This window comes from Malania oleifera, chromosome 4 (assembly GCF_029873635.1).
Source record: "Malania oleifera isolate guangnan ecotype guangnan chromosome 4, ASM2987363v1, whole genome shotgun sequence".
Taxonomy (NCBI): Eukaryota; Viridiplantae; Streptophyta; class Magnoliopsida; order Santalales; family Ximeniaceae; genus Malania; species Malania oleifera.
Genome location: NC_080420.1, coordinates 92,371,789 through 92,397,799, shown reverse-complemented (window position 1 = coordinate 92,397,799; position 26,011 = coordinate 92,371,789). Strand labels below are relative to the sequence as shown.

The following is a 26,011-nucleotide window of genomic DNA, read 5'->3' as shown; positions in this document are numbered from 1 at the left end:
AATGAAAATAATGAAATTACTCGATATAAAGCAAGGCTTCTAGCATAAGGTTTCTCACAGAAACCCGGAATTGATTATGAGGAGACATATTCTCCCGTAATTGATGGAATCATTTTTAGATTCTTAATTGGGTTAGTAGTCGCTGAACGACTGAGCATACGTCTTATGGAGGTAGTAACAACATAACTATATGGATCATTGGATAATGAAATTTATATGAAAATCCCTAAAATATTTAAATTGCTTGAAGCAAAATGTAGAAATTTATATTCAATTAAACTTCAATGTTCTTTATATGGACTAAAGCAATCTGGACGCATGTGATAAAATTTGTAATGACCCCAAAAATAGTTATATAAGATTAGTGGAATGATCTTAAAAAAAATTATTAATTAATTAATTCTTATTAAATTGAATTAATTAAATGAATAATATGATATATATATATATGAATATAATATTAATATAATATCATCTAAGATTATTAAGTTATAATTATATATATAGGTAACCTGATTTCCTTCAAGAAGAAGGAAATCCAGAGTGCCATTTCAATTTCACGCCTTAGGCGTCTATCTCTCTTTCCATCTCTCTCTCCTCAGCCACTCTTTTTCTCTCCTCAATTTCTTCGGCAATAGGTACAATTTTTATTCTGTTATATAGAGCTGTTATTTTGTTTGATTCAAGGGCAACAAATTCATTTTTTTCTCAGGAGTATATTAGATTGTGTGGGATAAAATCTCAGTTATTGGAGGTTGAATTATCTGTGGTCACACCCACAGGAGCAATAGTACTTTGTAGAAAAGTGCTCAAAGGCTATCCAGTGAATATTCAGGGGAGAGTGCTACCAACCGATCTCTTAGTAATGGATATGCATGAGTTTGATGTAATTTGGGGGATGGACTAGTTAGCCGCTAATTATGTCAATATCGATTGTCATTAGAAAGAGGTAGTATTCAGACCTCCTAGGAAGCAGAAGTATAGATTTGTGGGGTCGTGCATGCGCTCCTCACCACAACTATTGTTAGCTATTCAAGTGAGGAGGCTACCTCTAGACAGATGTCAGGGGTACTTAGCCTATATAAAGGAAGCACCAGGGGGAGAAATAGACCTTGTAGATATTCCAATAGTGAGGGAATTTTCAGATATCCTTCCTGAGGATTTACCTGGATTGCCTCCTGATCAAGAAATTGAATTTTCTGTTGACTTACTTCTGGGGATGACATCGATTTCTAAAGTTCTTTATAGAATGGTACTAGTGGAATTAAAAGAGTTAAAGGAGCAGTTGCAGGAATTAATGGACAAGGGGTTTATTAAACCTAGTGTGTCACCCTGGGGAACACTAGTGCCGTTTGTTAAAAAGGAAGACGGGTCGATGAGGATGTGTATAGACTACTAGGAGATAAAGAAAGTGACAGTTAAGGATAAGAATCCTCTTCCCCGCATTGATGATTTGATTGATTAACTCTAGGGAACACAGGTTTACTCTAAGATTGATCTTCGATCCGAGTACCATCAGATGAAGATTAAATTAGAAGATGTTTCAAAGACAGCGTTCCATACTCGATATGGCCACTATGAGTTCTTGGTCATGCATTTCGGATTTACCAATGCTCTTGTAGCGTTTATAGATCTAATAAACAGGGTTTTCCATGAATACCTAGAACAGTTTGTAGTGATTTTTATTGATGATATTTTGGTATATTCGAAGAGTTCCGAGGAGCACAAAATCATTTAAGGATGGTACCACAAGTGTTGAGAGAAAGAAAGTTGTATGCTAAATGTAAGAAATTTGAATTCTGGCTGAAGGAAGTTACATTCCTTAGACATGTGATCTTTGGGGACGGTATTTTGGTAGATCCAAGTTAGATAGAAGTGGTAGTGAATTAGGCAAGACCAAAGAATGTTTACGAGATCAGGAGTTTCTTAGGTCTGCCAGGATACTACCAGCGGTTCAGGGAGGGTTTTTTTAGACTATCGGGTCCTCTGACATGATTAAAAAGAAAGAATGTGAAGTTCAAGTAGGCCGACGATTGTGAGCAGAGCTTGCAAGAATTAAAACAGCTCAGAGTCAATAGAAAATCTATGCAGATACCCGCTGACAGAAGTTGGGGTATGGTGTAGGAGATAATGTATTCTTGAGAATTGCACCCATGAAAGGGGTTATAAGATTTGAGAAAAGGGTAAGCTAAACCCTAGGTATATTGGGTCGTTTAAGATACTAGAAAGAATAGGTCTGGTTGCCTACAAATTACGTTAACCCAGCACTGTCTAGGATCCATAACGTGTTCCATGTATCCATGGTGAAGAAATACATTTCAGATTCATCTTATGTGATAAATTATAAGTCACTAGAGATTAGAGACACCCTATCACATGATGAAGTGCTAGTTCGAATTCTAGACCAGAAAGAGCAGGAACTATGTATTAAGAAAATTCCATTAGTGAAGGTACTTTGGCGTAATCACGCAGTTGAGGAAGCTTCATAGAAGCTAGAAGAGGAAATACGTCAGAAGTACCTACATTTGTTCAATGAGGCCAACTCTAGTCAAGTAACCATAGCAGTCTAGTCTGTTGCTTGGTTAGTCTATATGTAGACTTGCTTAGTGTTGGTTAGCGAATTTTGAGTACGGAATTTCTATAAGGAGGGAAGAATGTAATGACCCCAAAAATTGTTATATAAGATTAGTGGAATGTTCTTAAAAAAGAATTATTATTATTATTATTATTATTATTGTTATTATTAAATTGAATTAATTAAATGAATAATATGATTTATATATATATATATATATGTATATAGGTTACCTGATTTCCTTCAAGAAGAAGGAAATAGCCATTTCAATTTCACGCCTTAGGCGTCTCTCTTTCTCTCTCTCTCTCTCTCTCTCTCTCTCTCCATCTCTCTCTCCTCAATCACTCTTTCTCTCACCTCAATGTCTTCGGCGAATCGTGCGCCGATTGAAGAACGAAAAATACCCTTGGGCTCCATTCTCGCCCACCAACATTTTAACTAGAGTGGATTCGTGATTAAGACATCGTAGGCACCACTCCTAGGATAAGGTAAACTTTCTTTCACTCTCTCTCTTTCTTTCCTTAATTTCTCTTAAATCTTCAACCAAATCGACGATCAGACACCACCATAGTGTCCTAGTTTCGATTTTGAGCAAGTTAATCAGAGCAGATTTTTGATTTGGGGAACTAGGTACCACTCTAAGGCTAAGGTGAGGAATATAAATTATATTTTTTATTTTAAAAAAAATTTAACCGATTAAATTGTAGTATTTGGTTATATTAGATTTTTGGAAATATTCTTGAAATTAAGTTAAACGACAGAGATTTGATTAAATAGAATTTTTGAGAATATTTTGGAATTAGATTAAACTGCGGGGATTTGATCATATTGGTGTTTTTAAATATGTTAGAAATTAAATTTAAATATGGAAAGTGGATCATACCCACGTGTTCTTTAGAATTTAATCTGTTAAAGGGAGTGTGTTAGCTTAGGGATGTTCGGATAGTAATTATTCCAAGGTTGAGCTAATTAAACTAGGGTGTGTGAATACAAGAATTTGTGTGAACACCGCAGGCACTGCTTTAGGATCCCCGTGCGCATTTCTCCAAGAATCAGGTAAGGGGAATTAAATTATGTTAGGAATTCCTGAAAATTAATTGATTAAATTAAAGTATGATATGAAAATATTATATCTAATATTTTGACTTATTAGACATATAAGAAATAATAGTTTTGGGACTATCCTATGTTTTATTGGATAATTATTATATTATTGAATATTACTGAAAAACTTGTGTGGCATGAGAAAGAATTTTGATTACTACGAAATAAATATGTGAATATATTATATGATGAGACGTGATTTATGTTGAGATAAAAACATATATATTTTAAATAGATATGTTGATATGAGATTTGTACATACATGTTTTACATTGATATAATGATATATGTTATATATACAGATTTGTTTAATACAATATGTAAAGATGAGATATATACAGACGTGAATTTCATTGATATGTTAAAATTAGATATACACAAACATGATGAAATATGATGAACAACCATGAGTTACATACGAGATGTGTTATTTATACATGGATACTCATGAGCTTGAGCTTATTTATGAGAAATGAAAGCTTTTAGAAAGATATTGTTATGTATACTAAGTGGTGGAAATGAGAACCCAGTTGGTTAATGATATGAGAGCATGGTACCGTTGTTAGTGATTGAGTTAGTACAACCACGCAGCTCGGGGAGCATGTTGGTATTGGAAGTCAATTGAGCCTTCGGAGAGATGTTGACTGCCCCTAGGTCCGGATCGGCTTACGGTGGGCCAATCGTACTATAGACAAGGTATTTTGACTTAACTTGGTAGGGCAACCAGGGTTAAGTCCAGTCTTCGAGCCACACAACTCGGTTATGTGGGGTTATTACATGACAGTGATATGAATGGGTTCCTCATTACAAACGCGATACACTCATATGATTGTACTTGGCAGATATGTTATTTTGTACATAAAGATGTTTACTAAGCATGATCACATTTTCGAGAATAATATATATATGTACATAGATATAAGATATGATACTCTAAAACTCATTTGTCACACACTGATAATAATTTATTCTCACTTACTGAGAGGTGTCTCACCCCCAAGATCTTAAACATTTCAGGAAATTCAGGCAGTTAGGCGGAGCGAGCTTCGAGATAGAGGAGACGTAGTTCCTATAGTTCAGGGTATGTGTATTTATTTTTAGGGGTTTGTATGTATATTTTTTTGGGAGACTTTAGTACTCTGGTATTGTATGTAAAGTTAGGTGTATCATGTTTTCCGCTACACTGTTTGAATGTGAATATGGATAGGTGGATCTCTCATACCCCACCTTGGGTTTTGGTTGACTTTATTATTATTATTATTATTATTATTATTATTATTATTATTATTATTATTATTATAACGGTATTAGATATATATATAGAAAAATTCAGGGCGTCACACAATCGATTAAGTGAGTACCTTGTGAAAGAGGAATTCATGAATGATCCAATTTGTCCATGCGTTTTTATTAAAAGATCAGAATCCTGATTTACTATAATTGTTGTTTATGTTGATGGTTTAAATTTAATTAGGACTTCTGAAGAGCTTACTAAAGTTGCTAATTATTTAATGGCGGAATTTGAGATAAAAGATTTAGGAAAGACAAAATATTGTTTTGGCCTACAGATTAAACATGTAAATGGCGGAATTCTTGTTTATCCATCTAAATATACCAAAAAGGTATTAAGGCACTTCTATATGGACAAAGTTCATCCTTTGGAACTTCCAATGATGGTGCGATCACTTGATGTTAAGAAAGATCTATTTCGACCTCATGATGAGGGGGAGGAATTACTTGGTCTTGAAGTACCTTATTTAAGTGCTATCGACTCTCTAATGTATCTGGCCAATTGTACAAGACCTGACATTACATTTGTTGTACATCTATTAACTAGATACAACTCTACTCCTACTCGGCGGCACTAGAATGAAATTAAGTATATTTTGCGCTATTTGAGAGGTACATCTGATTTGAGTCTATTTTATACATTTGATTCCAAATCTCAACTAGTAGGATATGCAGATGCTGAATATCTATCTGATGCTCGCAATGCTAAATTTCAAACTTGATATGTATTTATTTATGAAAAAATTGTTATATCTTGGAAATCAGTAAAACAAATGATTATAATAACATCCTCCAATCATTTTGAAATACTAACTATCCATGTAGCCAGTATAGAATGCGTGTGGCTCAGATAAATGATTTCTCATATCCAATCAAATTGTGGTCTTCAATCAATCAAGGATAGTCCAACAATTTTATATTAAGATAATGCTGCATGTATAACTCAACTAAGAGGAGAATATATAAAGGGTGACAGAATAAAACATATCTCTTTAAAATTCTTCTATATACATGAATTCCAGAAGAATTGTGATATAGATGTTCAGTAGATTCGATGCAGAGATAATCTAACAGATTTGTTCATCAAAACTTTGCCTATTATAATATTCAAAAAATTAGTTCATCTTATTAGAATGAGGCATCTTAAAGATCTTAATAATATATGAGTGACAGCCAATGAGGAGTGTTATAAATAGATGATTATTATGTGACTGTCCATATCCCATCCATTTTATTTCCATCTTCTCTTTTACCTCTTATTAAATGAAACCTTATATGCTCCTCCACATGCCTATAAAGGAGGAGCATGGTGTGAGATTACGTAATTGTATGTGGAAAGAAAAACTAGAGTAGATAAAAGAGAAAAAAAGAAGAAAAGAGAAATATAAAAGTACAAAGAAAATGAGAGAATTAAATAAAGTGAGAGAGATATCTTGTTTAGGTCCAGTTGCATATCACTTTTTAATTCTTCCCGAAATGGTAAAACTTTGATCTAATCCGTACGTGGAATAGGTATATCCGAATCACGTAAAATTCGTTCTGATGTTCATTTATTTTCTACTCATCTTTATTTATTTTATTATTATTTTCTACATCATTTTATAACAAATTATGATTTTTCACCCATAATCTGTTTAATCCGACATGAATTATCTAACCGGTCAGTTTCGCCAGGTCTACCGCCGGCAACTGGTTCTCAGTCTACTCATTCCTTCTCTTACTCCTCTCCAATCACCCCCACCCTGATAAACTCTTCGGCCATGAGTCCCGGCCTGGCACCAGCCCACTCCTCCGGCATCTCCATCCATTATTTCCGGTGCGTCACTTCACTCCCAACCAATCATAACAAAACCCATCCCATCCCAAACGCTTCACTTCTCAAGGCCCCAAGCTTCGGCAGGATCCTCCCTATAATCCCCCGATTCAACCCTCGATCTCGCTCCGTCTCAGTCTGCGTCTCTGCGGGTTCGACGAAGAATCTTCCCGCTACAGCACCGGTTGTTCTCGAAAGCGATTCACAGGATACATGGAATGTGGAGGTTGGAAATCCGATCGTTCCGGCGTCGTTTGTTCCGGCGGCCAAATTGAGTTTGAGCGATCAGGCTTTCTTTCTCTTGGCCTTCATTGCTTGTACGGTATGCCCTCCCGCACTACATCCATTATTGGGGATTTCTTGGTGTCTGTGGTTCTCTCCCTAATTAAGCGATGAAATTGCGCAATTTGTTCTATTTGCATGGTAGAAAATCGTTTCTGAGAAAATTTTCTCGGTGAAAAATGGTGTTAATGAGTGAAATAGCAATCACCAGGGCATTTTTCGTTCAACTAATTTTCTATTTCTTTGCATTTGAATAGATTCAAAGTTGTGGTTTCCTCAGAAAGTGGATGACTTTTCTGAACCTTTCCCTGAGCATTGCGTTTTTGCTAATACAAATTAATTTCAATGTTTGCAGACTGCTTTTGCGTTTACTAGCCTTGTCATTGCAGCTGTCCCAACCCTGTATGTAAGTTATCTAACAATATGTTTAACTCATTATATTTTTCACTGAGTGTATCACCATTTCTATGCAAGAATGGAGTTAATATAAGTGTATTTTTTGAGTGGGTAAATTAATGGTTCAATAATTATGTATAAAAATCTTGGTTTCTAGAGAGTATCATGGCTGTCTATTAAATTGGAACAACATCACTCCAAAACTTACCATAGAGTACGAGTAACTTCAAGAATATGTCTATTTTTTCGCTCTGCAACTCCATTTTATTGTGGAGTGCACAAGAGGACTAATGGATCATACTAGAGTTAGTCATATAAATACTGAATTGGGTATTGAAGTATTCCTTCACATTATCACTACGAAGTGTACCGATTGACATATCAAATTGAGTCTTTATTTGGGAATAGAAGGTACAAAAGATATTAAACAACTTAGAACGATCTTTCATTAAATATAACCAAGTCATCCTAGAGTAGTCATCAACCAATGTAACAAATGAACAAATGTAACAAAGTATTGAAACCCCAACTTTGATGTGACACGACTAGGACCCTAAATACCGGAATGGACTAGCATGAAAGGACTAACCACTTGTTTGTCGACTCAAGAAGCAAAGGGAAAACGATGATGTTTGCTTAATTAACAAGACACACTCAAGATAGGACACAAAATTCAATGTTGGAACTAGCTGTTTCAACTTGTCCAAGGACAAATGACCAAAGTGACAATGGATTTGAAGTGGTATAGCTGCGATTGTGGAGGCAATGGGTGGAGAGTCTTCAGATCCTGAATAACCGCAGAATCAGGAAAGAATGTGACAGAACAATTTAGTGACTTTGTAAGCTTACTAACTGACATGAGATTGGAAGGGATTTAGGAATATATAAAGCATAAGAAAGAGAGATGGAAGGAGTAGGATTTATTGTTTCTATCCCCTTAACAGCAGTAGTGGTCCCATCAGCAAAGGTAACTTGAGGTAGATTTTAAGGATACTGGAGGTTAGAAAAGAAGCTGGTTGCACTTGTTATATGATCAGTGGCAGCAAAATCGATAACCCAAGGACTAGTAGGAAGGATATCAGATGACATACAAATTGTAGGGTTACCTTTCTGCGTAAAAGAAGCAATGTGATGAAAGATGCTTGTTGAGACAATTGATACTATAGAATCCTTGAATACTCCTTTGATATGGTCACAGTACGCGGTTCACTCAAACAAGTGACTAATGAAGGAACCATACTTTTGGGTTTTGCAAACTCCATCCCAACATTCACATACTCAGACCAATGATCTCAAGATTAATTGCTAGGACAATCAGAACAACCACGAACAAGGTGACCCACTGTGAAGAAGTCACAAATAATTTAGTACAAAACTTATATAACAATGCCACAGCCTTATAAAAGACAGCTTAGAAGCACTGCCACTGCTCCAAGAGAGTCACCAATGTCTATTACTAACACCAAACAAAAACTAATGAATCACCATGAGTGCATGGTCACAACAAAGATTGGATCTTTGAGCAAAACACATTCCCAACAGCTTGATAATTTGGTATATGGAAGGAATTAGAACATTGAATCAAAAAACACAGCAAATCCCACTGTTTCAGACCCAATAAACTCAATAACTTGCCCTTTATCAATGCATTTCTTTAGACAAATACTCTGCTTTTGCCTCTTTTCATATGGTAAATTAAGATAAGAAAGAGTGTGTAGATACAATCGAAATAAAAAAAAATAAAAAAATAGAGATGTCTCCTATGTTACCCATAATATGTGGAAGGATTGATGTAATTTCATAGAGTCTAAGATCACTTTTGGCCCTGGGTCTTTTGTTAGTTAGTCCCGGTAAAGCTCCCAAGCGGCGTATTTTTTTGAATTCATTTCTTTCATTCATGCCTTTTGCCAAATATTTGATGTATTCGTTATATTATTTGATTGATTAAGAATATGAGATCTTCCCAAGAAATTCTTGATTTCTTCTAGAAGCAGATGAATAATCATCTGCTTCTCACGTTCCGTGAGGGACATTGAGGAAAAGGAAATGGTGATTCTTCTTATTGTTTATTGTTATTGTGGTTGCTTCAATAACAAGCATTTATTTTTTCAAATCAGATAAATTATTTTATCTATTGGGCTGACATGGACACTGAGAGACGAAAGCTAGGCAAGCAAATTGGATTAAATACCCCAGTAGTCCTAGCTGTAAACGATGGATACTAGGCGCTGTAAACCAAATATAGTGGTATTTGCTAGCAACAACATAATGGAGGGAGTATCAAACAAACATTCTTTGGGTGCTGCACATGAGCAATTAAAACAGGTGAGATCTTTGGACAAAAAACATTACGAAAAACTCCAATAACATGTTATCAGAGGGATTGGGTCACTGCTGGATGATTTCAGGTCAAAAACATGCCTGAAAGTAGCTTCACGAGTCGGCACGTGGCAGCCTTCGACCGGGGCGTGAGGTGTGTGGAACACTGCCTGGATATGGGATTTCAGTGGGGGGCAGATCAGCAGTGTCCGTGGGTGACTATGGTGTTGTTTTTGCAAAATCTATAGTTGATTTGGTGTTTTTGAACTGGTAGTGTCACCCAGAAAATTTCCAGCGACTGGTCTGTCTGACTTTTGGCTGCTGCTGGCTGTATTCTAGGGGTATAGTGTTGCTGGAAATTCTTCTATGATGGTAGACATTCAGCGGATTTTGGGTTTAAGGCTTTGGTTTTGATGGTGGTGGTAACAATTAGGGTTTAGATTTCAGAATCATGCTCTGATACCATGTTGAATATTTGGGTAAAATGGAAGACCTAAACTCAAAGATAGATCTCTCCCTCTAATTAGAATATATGTCAATTGTCAAGTACAACAGAAATGACCATAATACCCTTACTAACTCACACTTATTACTAACAAAACTTCGACACATAATATTGCTAAATGATGAAATAACCATATACAGAATTGAAGGTGAATATTTGATTCTGCCCATTGTATCTCCTTTTCTTCTTTCTTCTTCTTCTTGCACACTCCTCTATTTCTCCCAAATTCTCTGGTCTGTAATTCCTTGATAGTTGATGCCGCTACTGCATCAAGTTTGCTTTCAAACTAATGATTGAAAACCCTTGACTTGGAAGAAAAGGCTCCTTCAAATGGGACGAAACTTTACTGGGCAATAGGGCATAGAAAAGAAAGAACATGGACTGTTCGGACATCTGTGCAAATTGCAACTTGGGGACAGTCAGTTCAGAGATGATGTGGCAGCACAAGTAAACCCCCTCCTGCGAGTCATTTGGTTTCCTAAAGCTGTTGGTGGAGAAAGGGTTGATAAAGGAAAAATAAAGAAATGAAGAAGGGGAAAATCAAGGAAAATAAAAGAAGATCTCTAAGGCTATATTGTATGTGCTCTGATACCAAGTAAAGGGGAGAGAGATGGGGAAAAAATGGATTTTGAGATGAGAATTATTGAGTCTTTACAATTAGGTAAAAAGTAAAAGACTAATATACCCTTAATTAAAACAGACTTTTAAGTTGACATTATTACTGTTATCTAATATTGAAGCAGGAGGAGGCTAAGTATGTTGAGGACTTGAGGTCCCCAAGTCTTTCCTCAGGTCTCTGCTTTCAAAAAATTGTGGTGCCCTATGCTTTTGGCCTAGTTTATGTTGGTTTGGATACATGTTACTTTTGTCTATGGTTAAGGAGAAAGAGGCAAAAGAGTCATTTATGCTTTTTTCATTTTTATTTTTATTTTTATTTTATTTTTTGAATTTTTTTAAATTTTAAATCTGTTCCATAGGCAATGAGAAAAGCTGCAATATCTCTTGCAAAGCTAGCAGATACAGCCCATGAGGAGCTACCTGTGACAATGGCTGCGATCAGACTATCTGGCATGGAGATTGGTGACCTTACTCTTGAGCTGAATGATTTAAGGTAACAAAGTAAATCCGTATTGTTGACACACTTTTTTTTTATTCATTTCCCCTATGGTGAATTCTAGTGGGTAACAACATTCTCTTCTGCAATGACTTTAGTAGTTAATATACTTATTTATTTTCTTAGGGTTTATTAACAGTTTTTGGGATTTGTTTTGGTATGAAGAATCTTTGGGGATACTTTGATTGACCAGTGAGGCAATGGGTACTCATGGGGGGGAATTCGGTCTTTTAGGCCCTTGTCATTTTTCTTGTCTTATTTGAACTTTTCCTTAAAAAGTTGTTGGTTCAAGCGGTGGCTCCCCCTCGAGCTTCTCATCTGCTATGGTAAATAAACCAATATCATGGATATTTCATTAAATAAAATAAAAGGAAAGATTCAGAGTTTATCTTAAATACCCTTAACATTAGGACTTCAAAAAAAAGAAAAAAGGGAAACCAAAAGTAGCACTGCTAACAGTACTGCTGTGGCACCATGAATAGTACTCAGTACTGTGAGCAGGAGCTTTACAGTCTCTCTCTCTCTCTCCATGAATGCTTATCATCTCTATTTATTTTGAATCTGTCCCAATCTAATGTTTACAATTGTTCAATAGTAGGATTTTTTTTGGATGGTTTACACCACTCAATTTACTTTGGATAGAGTGGTTTTGCTTGCAACTCTTTGGGTCTTAGCTTTAGGGATTTGAAGATTTTTCCTTTGAATGCCATGCAAAGAGATTGAAGGGCTTTTCTTTTGCGGCTTCTCTTTACTGTCTGGAAGATCTTACTGTCCTTGTTTCTTGTATTTTTTATCTCTCTCCCCTCCCCCCCCCCCAAATTGCAGTATCACATCATTATTTTCTTTCCTTATTGTTCTTTTTCTTTTGGGCCTTTTGAATCACAAAAATTTCCTTGTGCTGTGCATGTGGCAACAACTAGCGTGTGGATGTATTTTTATTTGCCATCAGATAAATAACAATGGTGAACTTGGACACATTTGCCATGAAGTCCTATATTTTCTAATTATGGTTTCATTTCCTACCTCCTTGAACTTGTGTATATTACTTTAGTTTACGAGCAAGGTTCTGCTGCTGCCTTCTGTATTACTTTTTGAATTGAGAGCTTCTTTTAAACCTTGGAAAGCAAGGCAGTGTGGTAATATGGCTCTCTACATATGTCTTTCTTTTCATTTCTTTTTTAATTTCCTGCTTGCCACATATTTCTACTTGTCACCATACTGCAACATGCATTTATGTTGCTGATGCATGTGTATTATGAATTATTGTCATTACATCGGTTTTAGAAAACTAAACATGTACTATGAATCACAAAACCTTTAGTGCAGCATGGAATCATTGATAGGCCACCTTGGCTTTGGACATTTTGTTTGTGTACCCATTGCACTTAAGATATTTTGGCCACTTATTTCTAAAATCCTAGCTCTGTTGCTGCTATTTTTGGTGTATTGCTTGGTTCTTTTTCAATGGATGAACCAATTATGTTTTTTGCCCCTCTATAATATTATGGTTCATTGAGTTGATATATAATATGCTGATAGGGATGTCTTAAGATATGGTGATGGCCACCATGCAGTGGACACTGCTTCCTCATCTTGCCAGAATCTAGTCTTATTTCCTTCTAGGATCCATACATTTCAAACCTGTCCTATCTAGAAGACCATGAGCAGTTGAGCTTCATTAATAGTTTGATTTCTCCTTTGAAGAAATTGGAGTTGGTGTAGTATGCTATCTTCTTTAAAATCGTTTCCCTGCATCATGCTCACCTCGCCACTGATTTAAGTTAATTCTGTCCTTATCAAAGGAGGAGCCTATTGGAGGGGTCTCTTGTAAATGAGAAACACTTTTAATGAAGAATTGCATCCATACTAGCTTGAAATTCTTCCAATAATAAAAAATTCTCTCACCCAAAAACACCATTAGATATACCATCTTCATCCTACTCATGGACCCAATTTCTGTTCTCATTGTTTCACCAGTTACTATCCTCACCTTTTTTATTCCTAATGCTGCCCAATGCACTTTCAAGAAGTGATAAGTTCCCATCCTCTTTGCTTTTAAATAATTTATTTGCAGGCAAGTCTGGATGAAACCTTTGCTCTTCATAATTTTTATACATTTCAAATGCCTGATTGCATTGCCCTCAGTGATGGGGAACCACCGATGGAGGATTTTAGATGTTCATATTGTATCTAGGTTTTTATATCTTAGTTTGGGAAAGTCTTGTTGTTTTAGAAGTTTGGTGAATTTAGGTTTATTTTGTGTATTTAAGTACTTTAGGTTTATTTTGTAATTTTTTTTTTATTGGGGATTTTATGTAAATATGTGTTCTAGTTAGTAGTGGGGATTGGGGCCTTTATGTAAATATGTGTTCTGGTTAGCAGTGGGTATAAGTGCTGGACATGTAAGTTATTGTTTGAATCAGATTGCAGTTTCCCTCTCTGTTTCTCTCTCTCTCTCTCTCGCAGGTTCTGTTGGGTATAAGTGCTGGACATGTCAGTTATTGTTTGAATCAGACTGCAATTTCCCTCTCTCTCTCTCTCTCTCTCTCTCTCTCTCTCTCTCGCAGGTTCTGCTGTTCTTCTTCTTCTTTTTCTTCCTCTCTTCTCCTTCTTTCTCTTATCTCTCTTGCTGTTCTTCCATCAGATTTGAAATTCCTACAACAATTTCCATTAAGGTTCATCCAAAAACTCAAACCACATCCACCACACGACTGCATTTTCTAACAGGCTCCATTGCTGCAATAGCAAGTCAGAAGTCGTAGGAAAATCCCAGAAAACAGAAGCATTCATCAGCCTGCAACTTTTCCAGGAAATTACAGTCATGCCAATGGGTTTCGGCCCTAATTTCCACTGACCAATCAGACACGCCTGAAACCCCTTCCCCTACAATATCATCTCCATCCGACAAGGGAGTGGCCCCCATGCCCCACCTGAAAACTTTCCAGCTGACTCCCCCCTAAATCTCCCATTTCCTGCAATTTTCTTCCTGCACAGCCACCCTCAGTGGAATACCCGCCCTATGATCTGGTTCCATCCAGAAGCTCATCACCGGAGAAGCCCTGAAGGCGGCTCACGTGCTCCACGTGCCGGTCATGCACATGGGGAAGTTGCTGGACTTCCCCTGTTTTTCCAGATTCGCGAGAAATTATTTCCATCTTTGAGAAAAATTTCAGAGTTTTGAAGGTCTGCCAACATCCAAATTCAGGCCTAGTTGCTGTGTTTTGAGATTTTACTGCAAAAAATTGGTTTTCCTCTGAGAGATTTTTATGTTGATTTTGAAGAAACTAATCTTGGATTGCTTAGTTCATATTTTTGGAGGGTAAAATCAGTGTGCTGTCAATGTTCTTGAAGCATCTGTGAGAAGTTGAATTGCAATATTTGAAATCTTGAAACTACATGGTCAGAACAAGGAGATTTTGGTAACATTGTATAGGCTTACACTACTTGGACTTCATAGAAATTGATCTAAAGTCGCTTATCTATTTGGTACTTGTTCGAGTTTGCATCGATCCATATTTACTCTCTGGTTAAAAAAAAAATAAAAAATAAAAAATAAAAAATAAAATAAAGAGTAAATTCTGTATATGTGGTTCCTACATAGTTGGCAATTCTGAACAACTACTGGACCAACTGTGTAGTCTTAGACAACTTTCTTCTAGTGTTGCCGATTATTATCTTAAATTTAGAGACCTCATTTATCGGTGTGCTCTTAGAACAGTAATTTTGTTCAAGAAAGGGTTGAGAGATAAAATCAAAAGGTTTATGATTATGTGAATTAAAAAATATCCCAGTACTCCATATGAGGCTTACCACTTACCACTTGGCTTTGGAAGCTGGGAGATTTCTCCAACCACCAATCTATAACACCACTTCCTATCTTAAAGAATTTTATCATTCTAGATCAATTTCTCCATGGTCATGTAGTATTCCTAGATCCTCGCAAAATGTTCAAGAGAAAACTCAAATTTTAGAGGATAAACAATCAAATATCAAAAGTGCTCATCCAAATTGCTGCATAATGGAATATCATGACTACATAAATGACATGCATATAACTAGTGCACAATTTTTTGATTTTTCTGTTGATGTGAGCCATGAATCTTCTCAAAATGAGGTCGTAGACTTGTCTTTAATGACCCTAAGCAATGTTGGGGCCTCTAGGCCAGAGATGGACCTTGATTTGTCATCACACTTGGTTGTTGAAACTTGCAATGAACAGCAAGGTGAGTTGCCAACTACTAGGACAGATATGCTTGTCAATGACCTTGCTCTTCAGCCTCAATATTCCATTTCTAACCCAAAGAGTGAGAAACAATTGGCAGCTGTAGAGTTTGTTGAAAATTCTTCAATCATGGAACCTATTGTTGAAAATCCTCTTGAGATTATTTCTCCTCAATCCAATAAACTTGTGCCTCCATCCCTTTGATCTTCTCCTTCTACATTATCCTTAACTAAATCTAGTGAAACACTGTCTCCATCGTCTTAAGAGTATGGACCAAATGCGTATTTGCTTGAGCTGCTAATATATTTGGATAATAAATTGATTTCTTGTTTGGTGGACTTGTTATTTTATCAGAGGACATTGCAGCCTTCTATGCCATTTGTGGTTGGACAATCTACTACATATTCTCCAGTGGTGATTGACGATGCAGTGCAGATTGCGCCTCCTCTTGATTTGCCTGAATGTTTGACTTTGTTCCCACACATGGAGCTACAACTACTACGCCATTACAAAAATCGAGGTCGAGTTTTCTCTAACAGGGGGAGTTTGATGGAGAACCACCAATGGAGGATTTTAGATGTTCATATTGTATCTAGGTTTTTATATTTTAGTTTGGGAAAGTCTTGTTATTTTAGAAGTTTGGTCAATTTAGTTTTTTTTTTGTTTATTTAAGTACTTTAGGTTTATTTTGTAATTTTTTCGTTTTATTGGGGCCTTTATGTAAATATGTGTTCTAGTTAGTAGTGGGTATTAGTGCTGGACATGTAAGTTATTGTATAGTTATTGTTTGAATCAGATTGCACTTTCCTTCTCTCTCTCTCTCTCGCTGGTTCTGCTGTTCTTCTTCTTCTTCTTCCTCCTTTCTTCTCCTTCGTCCTTCTCTTATCTCTCTTCTAATTCTATCTCTCATCCCTGTTCTGTTCTCTCCCCTTCTCTATTCTTCTTCTTCTTCCTCCTTTCTTCTCCTTCTTCCTTCTCTTATCTCTCTTCTAATTCTGTCTCTCATCCCTGTTCTGTTTTCTCCCCCAATATTTATATATAAATTCTAATATCATCTTAGAGTAATAACTTGTCCATCATTATTGTGAGATTCTTTTTGAGAACCACACGAGCATTCTTCTGATGAATTCTCCACACAACCTCCTTGAGGCTTTGAAATTTCCTAGAATCTTATCTGAGACTTGCCTTCTTGTTGGGAAGACCATCCACCTTCATTAGTGAACTCTTCGCAAGGAAGATGCTTGTCATCATCTTATCTGTATGCTTGACTTAGATACTGCCCCTCTCGTTGATAATTTGCTTAGTGTTGTGGACCCACGTTTTCATATCCATGACACATACTAGATGGCTAGGTGGGCAGCCTTGGAATGGCACAGTGTTCATGTCAGATGGGTTGTAGAAGGAACTATGGTAAGACATGGATTTGATTGTGGGATGTCATGGGATGAATTGTGATGTTGCTATCATATTGTGGTGGATTCGGGCATTTCTTAAGGTGACATTCTTGCTCTAGGATGTATGATTCTTCTACATGCTAGAGCAAGAATGTGATGGAAAGCTACTATCTTTAGGTGGGATACTAGGTGAGCTTCCTACCACCCCTTTGTGTCTTTAAGATGCTTGTCATCATCTTATCTGTATGCTTGACTTAGATACTGCCCCTCTCGTTGATAATTTGCTTAGTGTTGTGGACCCACGTTTTCATATCCATGACACATACTAGATGGCTAGGTGGGCAGCCTTGGAATGGCACAGTGTTCATGTCAGATGGGTTGTAGAAGGAACTATGGTAAGACATGGATTTGATTGTGGGATGTCATGGGATGAATTGTGATGTTGCTATCATATTGTGGTGGATTTGGGCATTTCTTAAGGTGACATTCTTGCGCTAGGATGTATGATTCTTCTACATGCTAGAGCAAGAATGTGATGGAAAGCTACTATCTTTAGGTGGGATACTAGGTGAGCTTCCTACCACCCCTTTGTGTCTTTTGGGCACTAAGTGGGCACCTTGACGAGCATTCAAGAAAGGCTCTTGACATTGTCAATGGGTTTCTTGGGATTATGAGTTCCAAGTGGGATTGAGAGCCTCGTGGATGACCAATTAGAGAATGAGGTCACACTTCGCTCTTGACTTGGAGGTTGGGATGAGCACTTGTGTTGGGTGAGTATACTCTTGCGGGGCGTCATCGTATACCCTATTGGGCTATTGGACATTGATCCTTTGTATGTCTGTCTCAAGTAGGGTATGGTGTCACTTCCCTTAGCTCTGGCTTGTGGGTGGTAAGTGGCAGCTGCTCTTATGCAAATATTGTGCTGTGGGGATGGGAGTCACCCTCAATGCTTGTGGGATGTGAGTTCAACACTCTACTTGTCATGGTTCCTTAGCGACAATCTTAGAGACCATGCTGTGAGACTTGAACATTGAATTGGACATAAAAGTGCTTCCATGGATAAGTACAAGATTTCACCAAGTCTTGTTGTTGCATAGGCTTGGCTTTGTCATATCTAAGGCAAATTAAGGTGAGGGTGATTCCTTGTGGCCTTGGATATCTGCCGTGTTGTGACAATTGGTATCAAAGCAGGTCTCTCCTTTTGAGAGCTAAGACAAGATTGACACTATGGCCATCAAGTCTTCAAAATGTGGCATTGAGTGGGGGAAGGAACAATCTACTGTTGGATGAGTATTGGTCACTTTCTCTCCTTCTATCATGTGACATTTTATGTAGATTGGTTGAGGTTGGGTTTCGGAGATTTGGTATAATATCTTATGAAAATTAGGATGCTTGATTGTACCTTAAACCCAAGTGCAAGGGATATGGTTTTGTTTTGTGGGAACTGAGATAGCAGGGAGTACTTTCTGCCTTTGTATTGTGTATTCTCACTATAGGATTTCTCCTATTTTGGTGAACACATGAGTTCGGATGGCAATCCATGAAGATCTTTGTGGAGTCCTCATTCCACATTCAGAGGTGATATCTTTTGATCTATGGAAATGGATGATTATTGGAGTTCTGCCAAGGGCATCTTTCAACTTAGAAGGTTTGGATTCCACAGAGAGAGGTGAGGTTTTTGGATCTATGGGAAAGGAAAAAGTGGTGAAAGCCCTTCTGCAACTAATTCCTGAGCCACGTGAGTGCAGCTGTGTGGTGGTCAGTGATGACACAATCAAGTAGGGTGTGGACTTGAAGAGACCGGTGAGTGTTGCTTAGGACTTCATGGAACCCTAAGAGGTCCCTATGTATGAGGTCTGGTGGGAATGTGGTTGGTGACCATAACTCGTGGAATTAATGTGACGTAGGACAATAAGCAAGACCTTGGGAAGATTTTTGTCGGAGAATAATTGAGACAAGTAGGGTCAAGGAATTGTGGGGTTAAGTTAGTAGTTTCTTATGTGTGTTTAGTATTGATTAGTCTAGGATTATGTGTATTTAGGGGTTGTTTGCAATATTTGTGTAAAGTAGGGGCATCTTGTAACATAATGTAGTTTTAGGGGTTTATGTGTAATTTCATGTAAAGAGGCTTTCTTATAAATGGCCTTGAAAGCCATGTTGTGGGTAGTTGTTAATGAATTTGAATTGTCGAATTGAATGTGCGTTCCCCCCTGGTATCTCCTCTCTCCTCCCTTCCCTTTCCTTCATCTCTTCTATTTCTTCTAATTTCTCCATGGCTGCAGAACCTTGATGCTGCCCCTGCATTATTCGGTATCAGAGCCCAACCACGATCTCCATTCTTCCATTTCAGTCAACCCATTCTCCCTCACTCTTCTCTTCTCTTCATCTTCTTCTTCATTCTTCTCTGTTTCTGATCTCCTGTCCTGGCCATAATCCCCTGCTGCCCAGCAGCAGTCTACCTCTTCTTCTTGTTTGTTTCTCTTCTTCTTCTTCTTCTTCTTCTGCTATAACTGTCAACTGTCTCAACTCTCTTTCTTATTTCTGAATTCTGTGGCCGTCTCTTGGCAGTTTCTGTCCAGCAACTCCCGCTACCTCTCATCTTCTTCTCTCCTTCAGTTCTCTCTCTCTCTCTCTCTCTCTCTATATATATATATATATATATATATTTGAATTTCAGTTAAGAAAAAATAAAAGCAGTTTTTCAATTTTTAAAATTTTCAAAAATTCCAGTCGTGTCCCCAAATCTCGAACACCACTTTCCAGCGGCCATCCTGCAACACCACCCACACCACCAAAAACAGAGCCCCCTGAAACTCTTCTTCTCAAAATTTCATCACCGTTTGACCATTGGAGGAACCCCATGTGCCAGCCAAAATTTCTCCAGCCGTCGGCACTTGGAAAAATCTGATCTCTTGTGCTTTTCTCATCACACCATCACCACCAATAAACTCCTCATCCCCTGATCTCCCCTCGATCCAAGTTTCATTGCCAGAGGTGCCTCATTGGTGGCGCACACGCCCCACGTGTTGGCAACTTGCGACTGGGAAACTTCCACAGTGTTGTGCTATTTCCAGTCTTGCGAAAAGTTGCTTCAGCTGCAAGATTTTGGGTTTTATCCACGATATTGTGATATTTTGATTGCGGTTACAATATATTGTAAGCAAGCCAGATAATTTGGCACAAAACCCTAGAAATTTTTGCTGCCAGCATAAAAAATCAGGTTTTGTTATGTAGTTTGTGAGTTTTCTTCGTGAATTTGTTTCATTTCAATAAGACAATCGATATCAAGGTGAATTAAAGATATTTCTTCAAAATTCGGAGTTAGGTTTATAGGTTTGCATGATCAGTTTGAGAATTGAAGGCAAATTGCGTTAAAGGGCCGTTGGTAATATATTGCTGCAGCATATTGCATAAATCCAGCAATATGGTGACAAAATATTGGACAAAGGAATGTCATTTCTCATCACTTGGGCACAATTTCAAGCTTTTCCACACATTCTCAAGTGTGGAGGAAATGTATGCAGATTCATCATTGATGGAAGATGTCCTATGGACGTGGTTTCTAGAAATGGAGTCACTCATATGCAACTTCATTCGAAACCTCACCCACTACCTTATAAGATATCTTGGATTGACAACATTACCATCCATGTTTGTGAAAGATATTTAGTTCCTATTAAAATGGGTGACTATTTTGAGAATGTTTGGTGTGACATCATACCCATGAACATTGGCCATGTACTACTTGGTTCTCCTTGGTTGGATGATTTGGATGTGACTCAAGGACTTGATAACACATATATCTTCCACTATAATGGAAAGAAAATCATTTTGAAGCTTGCTCTACCAACCAACTAGGACAAAGAATCTGATATTATTGATCATGTCAAAGTTACTCAACTTGAAGACAGCAAAAGCAAGGCAATGAATGTGTTTGAAGACATCCAAAGTCCTTTAAACATTCTTATTGTAGAGTTTGTCATCTCCAATGAGTTCATTAATGCTGATTCTCAAGTCAAGTCTATGGTTCTGTCAATGGAACATGGTTTCTTGTATCACTCCACCGCTGGCTTTCAAAGAATCCAAGATTGCTTCTCCTTTTCGATTCTCCAACATTTCAAAATTCAAGGGTGAACTTTTTCTAACTGGGGGAGAGTTGATGTAGGACAAGAAGCAAGACCTTGGGAAGATCCTTGTTGGAGAATAATTAAGAAGAATATGGTTAAGGAATTGTGGGGTTAAGTTAGTAGTTTATATGTGTGTTTAGTATTGATTAGTGTAGGATTATGTGTATTTGGGGGTTGTTTGCAATATTTGTGTAAAGTAGGGGTATATTTGTAATGTAATGTAGTTTTAGGGGTTTATGTGTAATTTCATATAAAGAGACTTTCTTATAAATAGTGTGTGAAAGTCATGTTGTAGGCAGTTAATGAATTTGAATTTTTGAATTGAACATGAGTTACCCCTTGGTATCTCCTCTCTCCTCCATGGTTTTAAATCGCGGTAGCGGGTAGCGTAACGTAACGGTAATGGGTGTAACGGGAAGCAGGAGTAGCGGATATTACCTAACGGGAAGCAGGAGTAGTGGATGTTACCTAACGGGAAGCGGGTGTAACGGGCGTAAATTTTTTTGAAGCACGCACAACCTTGTGCATATTAGCGTACTTGCATGTGTTTAAGTTTTTAGCCCTTCTTAGAAAGAGTTTTAGTGTATTTTGGATCCTTTAGTTTGAGTAACTAAGTTATTTGGTAAGGGCAACAAGTTTACATTTTTTTTAAACCACCATTGATAGAAAAATTACGTGTGTGTGCGTATTTATACTTCTCATTGTTCTTATTTGTGATAAATTCTTATGTGTGCTAAATTAATTAATAAAACATACTGCATTTTACACTCCATTAATCTATTAGACACATACGACATATGAATAATACAAATATAAAATAGCTAGAAAAAAAAGAAGGTTGGAGTTGAAAAATATAGAACATAAATATCACGTTACTAATATTATCAAAATAAAATATTTTCCTAACAAGTTAGTTTTTTCAAATTGTTAATTGACGCATCTATTGTGAGTATTTAAAGAAATAGTAAATTGTGTATCATTGTCATCCTCATTATAATTGTTTCCCCCTCTTGCCACTTAGTATATTGAGAATGATATATGAAAGAGAGGGGAAAAGTGAGAAGAAAAAGTAAAAAATAAAATAGTTTTTTAGTGTAACAGTCCTGTAGTGGTTACATAACGGCCGTAGTGGCCTTTATGTAACGGCCGCTACAGTTGTGATTTTCTTCCCACCGATTTAGTGGTGTAACGGTATCGGTAACCTAAAAAGCCATTACGTAACGGTGTTATGTAACGGTCTTGACCGTTATTTAAAACCATGCTCTCCTCCCTTCCCTTTCCTTCCTCTATTCTATTTCTTCAAATTTCTTCATGACTGCAGAACCTTGATGCTACCCCTGCATCATAATGGTTGAGTGCTTGTGCACCAATAGCCTATATACTATATGTTTACCCCTGCAATAGGGTAATGGAGCCATGTTAGCCAAAGAGCACATGTGTGCTTTGGCCAAAATGGCGGATCTTTCAGAGTGTTGGGAAGGCGTGAGTTTGAGAATAGGTATGCCAGAGACAACTAGAATAAGATGTCAGCCATGAAAAATTGTGGTCGGGACTGAAATGTTGAAGGGCCATTGAGGGTGGAATCATTTGATACCCCATGTGCTTGAGGCTCAAATCTTATTGGACAATGGAGTTCTAAATCAATAGTAAATGCGGGGCTTGATGTGGGAATGGAACTGATGAGCCTTATAGATTCAAAGATGGAATTTGAGTAGAGGTCTGGTGTGTATGTACTATGTAGAATGTATGATCGAATATTGTGATTCATAGGAGATTGGGTATGCTTTGAGAAACTTGTGGATGTTTACTGACCAAACCCTCTTATTTTATAATATTGTTTCATTTTGAAGACTTTGCAATGTAGAGTTATCTTTGAAGTGAAATGTTGGGTACGAGCCTTGATATTGTACTTGGCCTAGGAGCCCTATTAAGATGAAAATATAGAAAGAAAACTAGGACGCTTTTAGTAGTAAAGATCTTTTAGGAAGAGTGGATTCAGAATGAACTACTTTGTAGTTGTAGAGGATTTGTGCCGACCTTCAAGTGATTGTATTAACTAACAACTCTCAAAGGTAGATATGGAGAAGGGAATCACAACTAGAATGGTGTTTTAGGAATGAAGTTTCTTACAGTTATAATTGGTGAAAGTCAAAATTTGAGGTTGACTTTAGGAAGCAGTTCGCTTGGGGAATTGGAGGATGGATCTTCTATTCACTTGTGAGGGAGTTTTCGAGTTCTGAGGGACAAGGATGGAATATGGATCCATGTCAAGGATTAGTGAGTTTTGAGTGGCCTTGGGTGATTGTCGTTACCATCATAACTTGTTCTAAGGATTGTTGACCATGGACGAGATGTAATAATGTTCTTGGGTGTGCTACTTCATTAAGGAATTGGAAGTCATAATGTGGGTTTGAGAGGAAACGAAATGTCAGTTTGGGTCTTGTTTTCAAGATGACTTTGCGCTTGGGAATGTCTACCATGAGAGTCTTCTACAAGAAATTGGGTTCAGATTTATTTTGGAAAATGGTGTATGCCATTAGAGAGATTGGTTTGGAGGACTTGGTTTGTTCCAAAATTTTTTTCTTTGTGGTTGTGGAAGCTTCAGCAAAAGAGAAATGTGCATTTAATGAACAAGGACATTAGTAGGATGGAGTGGGAGAAGATGCCACGGCCCCACATTAGTAACACATGCTAGACGGCTAGGTGGGCGGGCCTTGGAATGGCATAGTGTTCATGTCAGATAAGTTGTGGAAGGGACTATGGTAAAACATGGATTTGATTGTGGGATCTCATGGGACGAATGGTGGATGTCGTTACGATGTTGTAGTGGATTTGGACAGTTATTAAGGTGACATTCTCAGGCTAGGATGTATAATTCTTCAGACCATGGATGGTTGCTAAGAGAGAATGTGATGGGAAGCTATTATCTCTAGGGGAATGCTAGGTATCCTACCATTGCAGTGTCTTTTTTGGCACGAAGTCAGCAAACCAAGGAGCGTTTGAGGCAAGCTCTTGACATCCTCAGGGAATGTCTTCAGCTTCCATGTGGGGATGGAAGCCCATTGGAGAATGAGGTAGTGCTTCACTCTCGACATGGAGGTTGGGACGAGCACCCATGTTGGCCCTTGGGTATATTCTTGTGTGGTTTTCTCTTATACCCTAGTGACTATCGGGGGATATTAATCATTTGTATGTCTGTCTCGAGTAAGGTATGGTGTCACTTCCCTTAGCTCCGGTTTGTGGGTGGTAAGTAGCAGGTGAGCTTACAGTGTCGTGAGGATGGGTCTTGTGGAGTGAGTTCAAAACCCTGTTTGAGCCATGGTTTGCTAATGACAATCTCATTTGGGACAGGGCTGTCACACCATGAGACTTAACAACTGAATTGGACACAGGTTTTTGTGGATGAGGAGACAAGACTTGGCATAGTCAACGTGACTCTATTGCATCTAAGGCAGTTTAAGGCAAGGGTGATTCCTTGTGGCCTAGGAAATTTGCTGCCCCATGACAACCTAACATGTCGAAGATTTTCCCTCTACCTCAAAAAGCTGATTTTTGTGCCTCATTTGAACAATGGGCTTTTAAAAGCTATTGCTACTGAAATGTCATTAGAATCTGAATTGACTTGTGCCTTCTCGTTAAACTTCCCATGATGGACCTCATCGTTTAAATGATCAGACTGGGTGAGTTATGCATGGTCCCAAATGCTATTAGGTGGGATTGGCGGCTATATAAATCCTTTTTTGTTATTCTGCACAATATAGGGATGATGTAAAGTTGGAGTGCTACCAAATTCTTATTTACTGCCTTGGTCAAAGTTATTCTAGAACGGCACCTTCAGATTGTCCTTCAGGTTGCATAATAAATCTAACATATTGAAATCTACCAGTAAGAATTTCTCCAAGTCAATAAAAACCAATAGTAAAAAATACCAGAAAAAACTAGAGTTTATTTATGTGGAGAATATTGTAGAATGCGCAATTTCTATTTAACTATGAGCATTCACTGTGCTTTTATTGTTCCTTTTTACAATTTCTAAAATTTTAAAATTCCCTTCATGTTCAATGTCATATACTGTGTTAAGCGTGTTATATTTTGAATGTTTATCATCATGCTGATGGTGATAAATTTTGTGTGTAACATGGTTTACTTTATGTGGTACTTAGCCAAGAGATAGCAGATGGGGTCAACAAATCTGCTCAAGCTGTACAAGCAGCAGAAGCTGGAATTCGTCAGATCGGTGTTCTTGCTCGCCAGCAGACTATTTGTATGTTTAAGCTCCTTTGTGTTCTTTCATAAATAATGAGATTTTTTCCTCCCCTCACTGGAACTGATAATTTTTGGTCATATGATACAGCAATGATTCAGGAGAGAGCAAGTCTGCCCATCATATCTTTGCAGCCTGTAGTTGCAGGGGCTGCTAAGAAGACCTCTCATGCTGTTGGGCAAGTCACAAAGACTGTCATGAACATCATATCTCGTCGGGATTTTGGTCAAGTGGACAATGGGATTGATAGGCTGGAAGTTTGAGTAGTTTATTGTCAGGTAAACGGTGTACAGATTGTAGACAACTTCAAGCCCAGTTATTTATTGATAGTGCTAATGCAATTTACAAAATAAGTGGTTGCATATACCTCATACAATAAAATTTGATTCCTTCCTCTCATTCCCCTTCCCTTTTGCCTTTTTAGTTAGAGTAAGAACATCAAATAATTTATTAAATGAAGTTTATAGATGATAGGATACCACCCTATATTTCTCTAGTAGGGTAAACTAAAGCAGCAGTCCTTAAACTTCAGCGTAGGTTTCAATCCAGTTATGGAACTTTGTTTTGTTTCATTTTAATCTTAGAGCATGATCTTGAGTTTCCATA

At 37.5% G+C, this 26,011-nt stretch overlaps 1 protein-coding gene across 1 annotated transcript; it reads left to right on the top strand.

Annotated features, from left to right (window-relative positions):
• Positions 1-6,596: 6,596 nt before the first annotated feature.
• On the top strand, positions 6,597-25,804 carry LOC131152965 (uncharacterized). The gene is made up of 5 exons (XM_058104949.1): positions 6,597-7,104; positions 7,420-7,470; positions 11,262-11,395; positions 25,305-25,405; positions 25,496-25,804. Exons 1-5 carry the CDS (start codon positions 6,730-6,732, stop codon positions 25,666-25,668), a joined length of 834 nt encoding a protein of 277 aa, XP_057960932.1. The 5' UTR covers positions 6,597-6,729; the 3' UTR covers positions 25,669-25,804.
• Positions 25,805-26,011: the final 207 nt, after the last annotated feature.

What these genes read in the sequence shown, in the direction of transcription:
- LOC131152965 (XM_058104949.1), top strand. Translation starts at nt 6,730, where the DNA reads ATGAGTCCCGGCCTGGCACCAGCCCACTCCTCCGGCATCTCCATCCAT. An exon ending in CTTGAGCTGAATGATTTAAG is followed by an intron (nt 11,396 to 25,304) that starts GTAACAAAGTAA and finishes TGTGGTACTTAG; the next exon opens with CCAAGAGATAGCAGATGGGG. An exon ending in TGCTCGCCAGCAGACTATTT is followed by an intron (nt 25,406 to 25,495) that starts GTATGTTTAAGC and finishes CATATGATACAG; the next exon opens with CAATGATTCAGGAGAGAGCA.